Here is a 10000-nt window from a genome sequence, read left to right on the forward strand (position 1 = left end):
AGTACTGACCCTCTGACAGTGCGGCACTCCCTCAGTACTGAACTTCTGACAGTGCGGCAGTCCCTCAGTACTGACCCTCTGAGCGTGCAGTGCTCCCTCAGTACTGACCCTCCGACAGTGCAGCACTCCCTCAGTACTGACCCTCTGACAGTGCGGTGCTCCCTCAGTACTGACCCTCCGACAGTGCAGCACTCCCTCAGTACTGATCCTCTGACAGTGCGGTGCTCCCTCAGTACTGACCTTCCGACAGTGCGGCGCTCCCTCAGTACTGACCCTCTGACAGTGCGGCACACCCTCAGTACTGACTCTCCGACAGTACGGCACTCCCTCAGTACTGACCCTCTGGCAGTGCGGCACTCCCTCAGTACTGACCTTCTGACAGTGCGGCACTCCCTCAGTACTGACTCTCTGACAGTGCGGTACTCCCTCAGTACTGACCCTCTGACAGTGCAGCACTCCCTCAGTACTGACCCTCTGACAGTGCAGCACTCCCTCAGTACTGACCCGCTGACAGTGCGGCGCTCCCTCAGTACTGACCCTCTGACAGTGCGGCATTCCCTCAGTACCTTCTGACAGTGCAGCACTCCCTCAGTACTGACCCTCTGACAGTGCGGCACTCCCTCAGTACTGACCTTCTGACAGTGCGGCACTCCCTCAGTACTGACCCTCTGACAGTGCGGCACTCCCTCAGTTCTGACCTTTTGACAGTGCGGCACTCCCTCAGTACTGACCCTCTGACAGTGCGGCACTCCCTCAGTACTGACCTTCTGACAGTGCAGCACTCCCTCAGTACTGACCCTCTGACAGTGCGGCATTCCCTCAGTACTGACCCTCCGACAGTGCGGCGCTCCCTCAGTACTGACGCTCTGACAGTGCGGCACTCTCTCAGTACTGACCCTCTGACAGTGCGGCGCTCCCTCAGTACTGACCCTCTGAAAGTGCGGCGCTCCCTCAGTACTGACCCTCTAACAGTGCGGCACTCCCTCAGTACTGACCCTCTGACAGTGCGGCGCTCCCTCAGTACTGACCCTCTGACAGTACAGCACTCCCTCAGTACTGACCCTCTGACAGTGCGGCACTCCCTCAGTACTGACCTTCTGACAGTGCAGCACTCCCTCAGTACTGACCCTCTGACAGTGCGGCACTCTCTCAGTACTGACCCTCTGACAGTGCAGCACTCCCTCAGTACTGACCCTCCGACAGTGCAGCACTCCCTCAGTACTGACCCTCCGACAGTGCAGCACTCCCTCAGTACTGACCCTCCGACAGTGCAGCACTCCCTCAGTACTGACCCTCTGACAGTGCAGCACTCCCTCAGCACTGACCCTCTGACAGTGCGGCACTCCCTCAGTACTGACCCTCCGACAGTGCGGCACTCCCTCAGTACTGACCCTCTGACAGTGCAGCACTCCCTCAGTACTGACCCTCTGACAGTGCGGCACTCCCTCAGTACTGACCCCCTGACAGTGCAGCACTCCCTCAGTACTGACCCTCTGACAGTGCAGCACTCCCTCAGTACTGACCCTCTGACAGTGTGGCACTCCCTCAGTACTGACCCTCTGACAGTGCGGCACTCCCTCAGTACTGACCCTCTGTCAGTGCGGAGCTCCCTCAGTACTGACCCTCTGACAGTACAGCACTCCCTCAGTACTGACCCTCTGACAGTGCAGCACTCCCTCAGTACTGACCCTCTGACAGTGCAGCACTCCCTCAGTACTGACCCTCTGACAGTGCGGCACTCCCTCAGTACTGACCCTCTGACAGTGCGGCACTCCCTCAGTACTGACCCTCTGTCAGTGCGGAGCTCCCTCAGTACTGACCCTCTGACAGTACAGCACTCCCTCAGTACTGACCCTCTGACAGTGCAGCACTCCCTCAGCACTGACCCTCTGACAGTGCGGCACTCCCTCAGTACTGACCATCTGACAGTGCCGCACTCCCTCAGTACTGACCGTCTGACAGTGCGGCGCTCCCTCAGTACTGACCGTCTGACAGTGCGGCGCTCCCTCAGTACTGACCCTCTGACAGTGGAGCACTCCCTCAGTACTGACCCTCTGACAGTGCAGCACTCCCTCAGTACTGACCCTCTGTCAGTGCGGTGCTCCCTCAGTACTGACCCTCTGACAGTGCGGCACTCCCTCAGTACTGACCCTCTGTCAGTGCGGCGCTCCCTCAGTACTGACCCTCTGTCAGTGCGGCGCTCCCTCAGTACTGACCCTCTGACAGTGCGGCACTCCCTCAGTACTGACCCTCTGACAGTGCGGTACTCCCTCAGCACTGACCCTCTGACAGTGCGGCACTCCCTCAGTACTGACCCTCCGACAGTGCAGCACTCCCTCAGTACTGACCCTCCGACAGTGCAGCACTCCCTCAGCACTGACCCTCTGACAGTGCAGCACACCCTCAGTACTGACCCTCCAACAGTGCAGCACTCCCTCAGCACTGACCCTCCGACAGTGCGGCACTCCCTCAGTACTGACCCTCTGACAGTGCGGCACTCCCTCAGTACTGACCCTCTGACAGTGCGGCACTCCCTCAGTACTGACCCTCTGACAGTGCGGCACTCCCTCAGTACTGACCCTCTGAGCGTGCAGCGCTCCCTCAGTACTGACCCTCCGACAGTGCAGCACTCCCTCAGTACTGACCCCCTGACAGTGCGGCACTCCCTCAGTACTGACCCTCTGACAGTGCGGCACTCCCTCAGTACTGACCCTCTGACAGTGCGGCACTCCCTCAGTACTGAACTTCTGACAGTGCGGCAGTCCCTCAGTACTGACCCTCTGAGCGTGCAGTGCTCCCTCAGTACTGACCCTCCGACAGTGCAGCACTCCCTCAGTACTGACCCTCTGACAGTGCGGTGCTCCCTCAGTACTGACCCTCCGACAGTGCAGCACTCCCTCAGTACTGACCCTCTGACAGTGCGGTGCTCCCTCAGTACTGACCTTCCGACAGTGCGGCGCTCCCTCAGTACTGACCCTCTGACAGTGCGGCACACCCTCAGTACTGACTCTCCGACAGTACGGCACTCCCTCAGTACTGACCCTCTGGCAGTGCGGCACTCCCTCAGTACTGACCTTCTGACAGTGCGGCACTCCCTCAGTACTGACTCTCTGACAGTGCGGTACTCCCTCAGTACTGACCCTCTGACAGTGCAGCACTCCCTCAGTACTGACCGTCTGACAGTGCAGCACTCCCTCAGTACTGACCCGCTGACAGTGCGGCGCTCCCTCAGTACTGACCCTCTGACAGTGCGGCATTCCCTCAGTACCTTCTGACAGTGCAGCACTCCCTCAGTACTGACCCTCTGACAGTGCGGCACTCCCTCAGTACTGACCTTCTGACAGTGCGGCACTCCCTCAGTACTGACCCTCTGACAGTGCGGCACTCCCTCAGTTCTGACCTTCTGACAGTGCGGCACTCCCTCAGTACTGACCCTCTGACAGTGCGGCACTCCCTCAGTACTGACCTTCTGACAGTGCAGCACTCCCTCAGTACTGACCCTCTGACAGTGCGGCATTCCCTCAGTACTGACCCTCCGACAGTGCGGCGCTCCCTCAGTACTGACGCTCTGACAGTGCGGCACTCTCTCAGTACTGACCCTCTGACAGTGCGGCGCTCCCTCAGTACTGACCCTCTGAAAGTGCGGCGCTCCCTCAGTACTGACCCTCTAACAGTGCGGCACTCCCTCAGTACTGACCCTCTGACAGTGCGGCGCTCCCTCAGTACTGACCCTCTGACAGTACAGCACTCCCTCAGTACTGACCCTCTGACAGTGCGGCACTCCCTCAGTACTGACCTTCTGACAGTGCAGCACTCCCTCAGTACTGACCCTCTGACAGTGCGGCACTCTCTCAGTACTGACCCTCTGACAGTGCAACACTCCCTCAGTGCTGACCCTCTGTCAGTGCGGCACTCCCTCAGCACTGACCCTCCGACAGTGCGGCACTCCCTCATCACTGACCCTCCGACAGTGCAGCACTCCCTCCGTACTGACCCTCTGACAGTGCGGCACTCCCTCAGTACTGACCCTCCGACAGTGCGGCGCTCCCTTAGTACTGACCCTCTGACAGTGCGGCACTCCCTCAGTACTGACCCTCTGACAGTGCGGCATTCCCTCATCACTGACCCTCTGACAGTGCAGCACTCCCTCAGTACTGACCCTCTGACAGTGCGGCACTCCCTCAGTACTGACCCTCCGACAGTGCGGCGCTCCCTCAGTACTGACCCTCTGACAGTGCAGCACTCCCTCAGTACTGACCCTCCGACAGTGCAGCACTCCCTCAGTACTGACCCTCCGACAGTGCAGCACTCCCTCAGTACTGACCCTCTGACAGTGCAGCACTCCCTCAGCACTGACCCTCTGACAGTGCGGCACTCCCTCAGTACTGACCCTCCGACAGTGCGGCACTCCCTCAGTACTGACCCTCTGACAGTGCAGCACTCCCTCAGTACTGACCCTCTGACAGTGCGGCACTCCCTCAGTACTGACCCCCTGACAGTGCAGCACTCCCTCAGTACTGACCCTCTGACAGTGCAGCACTCCCTCAGTACTGACCCTCTGACAGTGCGGCACTCCCTCAGTACTGACCCTCTGACAGTGCGGCACTCCCTCAGTACTGACCCTCTGTCAGTGCGGAGCTCCCTCAGTACTGACCCTCTGACAGTACAGCACTCCCTCAGTACTGACCCTCTGACAGTGCAGCACTCCCTCAGCACTGACCCTCTGACAGTGCGGTACTCCCTCAGTACTGACCATCTGACAGTGCCGCACTCCCTCAGTACTGACCGTCTGACAGTGCGGCGCTCCCTCAGTACTGACCGTCTGACAGTGCGGCGCTCTCTCAGTACTGACCCTCTGACAGTGCGGCACTCCCTCAGTACTGACCCTCTGACAGTACAGCACTCCCTCAGTACTGACCCTCTGACAGTGCGGCACTCCCTCAGTACTGACCCTCTGACAGTTCGGCACTCCCTCAGCACTGACCCTCTGACAGTGCGGCACTCCCTCAGTACTGACCCTCTGTCAGTGCGGCACTCCCTCAGTACTGACCCTCCGACAGTGCAGCGCTCCCTCAGTACTGACCCTCCGACAGTGCGGCACTCCCTCAGCACTGACCCTCTGACAGTGCAGCACTCCCTCAGTACTGACCCTCTGACAGTGCAGCACTCCCTCAGTACTGACCCTCTGTCAGTGCGGCGCTCCCTCAGTACTGACCCGCTGACAGTGCAGCACTCCCTCAGCACTGACCCTCTGACAGTGCGGCACTCCCTCAGTACTGACCATCTGACAATGCCGCACTCCCTCAGTACTGAACCTCTGACAGTGCGGCGCTCCCTCAGTACTGACCCTCTGACAGTGCGGCGCTCCCTCAGTACTGACCATCTGACAGTGCCGCACTCCCTCAGTACTGACCCTCTGACAGTGCAGCACTCCCTCAGTACTGACCCTCTGACAGTGGAGCACTCCCTCAGTACTGACCCTCTGACAGTGCAGCACTCCCTCAGTACTGACCCTCTGTCAGTGCGGCGCTCCCTCAGTACTGACCCTCTGACAGTGCGGCACTCCCTCAGTACTGACCCTCTGTCAGTGCGGCGCTCCCTCAGTACTGACCCTCTGTCAGTGCGGCGCTCCCTCAGTACTGACCCTCTGACAATGCGGCACTCCCTCAGTACTGACCCTCTGACAGTGCGGTACTCCCTCAGCACTGACCCTCTGACAGTGCGGCACTCCCTCAGTACTGACCCTCCGACAGTGCAGCACTCCCTCAGTACTGACCCTCCGACAGTGCAGCACTCCCTCAGTACTGACCCTCCGACAGTGCAGCACTCCCTCAGCACTGACCCTCTGACAGTGCAGCACACCCTCAGTACTGACCCTCCGACAGTGCAGCACTCCCTCAGCACTGACCCTCCGACAGTGCGGCACTCCCTCAGTACTGACCCTCTGACAGTGCGGCACTCCCTCAGTACTGACCCTCTGACAGTGCGGCACTCCCTCAGTACTGACCCTCTGACAGTGCGGCACTCCCTCAGTACTGACCCTCTGAGCGTGCAGCGCTCCCTCAGTACTGACTCTCCGACAGTGCGGCGCTCCCTCAGTACTGACCCCCTGACAGTGCGGCACTCCCTCAGTACTGACCCTCTGACAGTGCGGCACTCCCTCAGTACTGACCCCCTGACAGTGCAGCACTCCCTCAGTACTGACCCCCTGACAGTGCGGCACTCCCTCAGTACTGAGCCTCACACAGTGCGGCGCTCCCTCAGTACTGAACTTCTGACAGTGCGGCACTCCCTCAGTACTGACCCTCTGAGCGTGCAGTGCTCCCTCAGTACTGACCCTCCGACAGTGCAGCACTCCCTCAGTACTGACCCTCTGACAGTGCGGTGCTCCCTCAGTACTGACCCTCCGACAGTGCAGCACTCCCTCAGTACTGACCCTCTGACAGTGCGGTGCTCCCTCAGTACTGACCTTCCGACAGTGCGGCGCTCCCACAGTACTGACCCTCTGACAGTGCGGCACACCCTCAGTACTGACTCTCCGACAGTGCGGCGCTCCCTCAGTACTGACCCTCTGACAGTGCGGCACACCCTCAGTACTGACTCTCCGACAGTACGGCACTCCCTCAGTACTGACCCTCTGGCAGTGCGGCACTCCCTCAGTACTGACCTTCTGACAGTGCGGCACTCCCTCAGTACTGACTCTCTGACAGTGCGGTACTCCCTCAGTACTGACCCTCTGACAGTGCAGCACTCCCTCAGTACTGACCCTCTGACAGTGCAGCACTCCCTCAGTACTGACCCGCTGACAGTGCGGCGCTCCCTCAGTACTGACGCTCTGACAGTGCGGCACTCCCTCAGTACCTTCTGACAGTGCAGCACTCCCTCAGTACTGACCCTCTGACAGTGCGGCACTCCCTCAGTACTGACCTTCTGACAGTGCGGCACTCCCTCAGTACTGACCCTCTGACAGTGCGGCACTCCCTCAGTACTGACCTTCTGACAGTGCGGCACTCCCTCAGTACTGACCCTCTGACAGTGCGGCACTCCCTCAGTACTGACCTTCTGACAGTGCAGCACTCCCTCAGTACTGACCCTCTGACAGTGCGGCACTCCCTCAGTACTGACCCTCCGACAGTGCGGCGCTCCCTCAGTACTGACTCTCTGACAGTGCGGCACTCTCTCAGTACTGACCCTCTGACAGTGCGGCGCTCCCTCAGTACTGACCCTCTGAAAGTGCGGCGCTCCCTCAGTACTGACCCTCTAACAGTGCGGCACTCCCTCAGTACTGACCCTCTGACAGTGCGGCGCTCCCTCAGTACTGACCCTCTGACAGTACAGCACTCCCTCAGTACTGACCCTCTGACAGTGCGGCACTCCCTCAGTACTGACCTTCTGACAGTGCAGCACTCCCTCAGTACTGACCCTCTGACAGTGCGGCACTCTCTCAGTACTGACCCTCTGACAGTGCGACACTCCCTCAGTACTGACCCTCTGTCAGTGCGGCACTCCCTCATCACTGACCCTCTGACAGTGCAGCACTCCCTCAGTACTGACCCTCTGACAGTGCGGCACTCCCTCAGTACTGACCCTCCGACAGTGCGGCGCTCCCTTAGTACTGACCCTCTGACAGTGCGGCACTCCCTCAGTACTGACCCTCTGACAGTGCGGCATTCCCTCATCACTGACCCTCTGACAGTGCAGCACTCCCTCAGTACTGACCCTCTGACAGTGCGGCACTCCCTCAGTACTGACCCTCCGACAGTGCGGCGCTCCCTCAGTACTGACCCTCTGACAGTGCGGCGCTCCCTCAGTACTGACCCTCCGAAAGTGCGGCGCCCCCTCAGTACTGACCCTCTGACAGTGCGGCACTCCCTCAGTACTGACCCTCTGACAGTGCGGCACTCCCTCAGTACTGACCCTCTAACAGTGCGGAACTCCCTCAACACTGACCCTCTGACAGTGCGGCACTCCCTCAGTACTGACCCTCTGACAGTGCGGCACTCCCTCAGTACTGACCCTCTGACAGTGCGGCACTTCCTCAGTACTGACCCTCTGACAGTGCGGCACTCCCTCAGTACTGACCCTCCGACAGCGCGGCGCTCCCTCAGTACTGACCTCTGTGCTCTCATCCCGACAGTGCCGGGGTACGTTGGCTGCTTCCTGGACTCGGGAAACCCTCCCGCGCTGACCGGGAGCAGTGGCACCTCCACCAAGCTCACTGTGCAGGTCTGCATTCGCTTCTGTCGGAAGAAAGGTTATAAGGTAAAGCACTGATGTCGTAATTGGGGGGGGGAGGGGGGCGGGAGGGGAGGGTCCTGGGCGTGGGTACATCTGTGCACCTGCTGCTGTGCCCACGCTACCGATTATCTATTGGTGTGGCTGTTGGCGCAGTCAGTATTGTTCACTGAGTGATGCCCAAGCATAGAAATTGAATCAAAATGTTCATGCCTTCGTGGGGCTGGCAGCTCCGTTGCTGTAATGCGCGACTCCGTAAATAAATGATTCAGGCAGCGTTTTGAGATATGTTCTGCATGGCGCTGGTGTGCGCCCCGCTCGGCCTGCATGCGTCAACCCGTCCTGAATTGGCTGTCCAATTGTGTCGCGGCACTTCTCCTGACCTCTCCCAAGTTGAGGGGAAGTTTGAAAGCGGTGGCTCGGGAGGAGAACGTCGCTGGAAATCGAGACGAGCCGGCGAAGCTTCGTGTCATCTCCGCGCGCGCTGGAATGCCGTATTTCAAAGTGCACCGACGGTTCTTGGCACATTGAGTGGTCGACAGGAAAGCGACGGGGCGAACAATTGGCTCTCCTTAGCTCCTGGGCGAGGCCTGGACATATTCCTTTTGTTTGCTTCGTCTTGGCCCGGGATAATATTGTCCGTTGCCTCGAGCATGTATAAACGAGCCGTGCCACGAGCTCGACATTTTCTTTGCTTTTGAAAAATGTTTTTATTCAGCATTTTTTGCGCAAACAGAATCTCGGGAAAACCTTTCCTGTGAAATTCCGCACCCGCATATTCCTGAAGCCCCTCCTCTCGCTGGAGTCCACACTTCACCCCCAGCTCCCCCAAACTTGCAAATCGCCCCTCCAGAAACAAATCCTTCATCTCTTTTTCCCCCTTTCTTCCCCCGTCCCCGGAATCTCGCATCCACCCTCCGCGGCTCGGACCCGCGGTCCCCTCGTATTGGCGTCGCCCTCAACTTGAAGTGCCGGCGGAGTACTTCCCCGGGGTGAAGGGTCGCGGTGCCAATGCCAGCACTCGCCCACTTTACAAGAACCCGCCTCCACCCTCACCCACAGAGCCCCCCATCGCCTTACGCCAGCCCCGCACCTTCTCCGCACTCGCCGCCCGGTAATCGTGCAACAGATTCGGAGGGACCAAGCCCCCGTCTGCCAACCCTAATTGGAGCACCGCCTTCCTTATCCTTGCCACCTTCCCCGCCCCCACAAACGACGGGGAACAGCCCATCCACCCCTCGAAGGAATGGCTGGGGCTTAAAGACCGTCAGGCACTGGAACAAGAACAGAAATTGTGATAACATTTTGGCTGCCTGACCCGGCTTGCCAGCGACCCGCCTGCCAGCGACCAAGAGCTTGACGTTACTCGGCCACTTAGCGTCAATGTTGGCACTTTCAGGATTGTTCAGCGAATTCTGCCCGATCGTCAAATCACAATGAGGCCTTTGTGGGGCGAGGAAGTCCGCGCTTGCAATGTGTGACTCCATAAATACGTATTCCTGTCAGGATTGCCACCATTCTCTCCGCTCTGCCACCTGCCTGTCGAGGAGGGGCCGGTGCGTGGGTGAGAATGGGCGAATGCGGGGGTTACGGTGGGGTAAGCTGTATTTGTCCATGATACAGGGACTGCGCGTTTCACGAGCTGTCCATTCCCCTACTGTCAGTTTGCAGGTGTCGAGGCCGGTTACGCCTGTTTCTGTGGCAACGCGTTTGACGTGAGTGCGAGGGAGCGGGTCAGCGCCGTGCAGTGTGACCAAGTCTGCTT

The 10000-nt window shown here is 59.5% G+C and overlaps 1 protein-coding gene across 1 annotated transcript in view; it reads left to right on the forward strand.

Moving 5' to 3' along the window:
• Positions 1-10000, forward strand: part of LOC140396605 (kremen protein 2-like) — a 32153-nt gene that overhangs the window by 21276 nt on the left and 877 nt on the right. Inside the window, exons 4-5 of the mRNA XM_072485402.1 lie at positions 8138-8262; positions 9900-10000. The exon at positions 9900-10000 is cut by the window's right edge and continues 53 nt beyond it. Coding sequence (XP_072341503.1) covers positions 8138-8262; positions 9900-10000 — 226 coding nt within the window. The remainder of the gene's footprint in view (positions 1-8137; positions 8263-9899) is intronic.

Source organism: Scyliorhinus torazame, chromosome 19, assembly GCF_047496885.1.
Source record: "Scyliorhinus torazame isolate Kashiwa2021f chromosome 19, sScyTor2.1, whole genome shotgun sequence".
In the NCBI taxonomy this organism is placed as follows: Eukaryota; Metazoa; Chordata; class Chondrichthyes; order Carcharhiniformes; family Scyliorhinidae; genus Scyliorhinus; species Scyliorhinus torazame.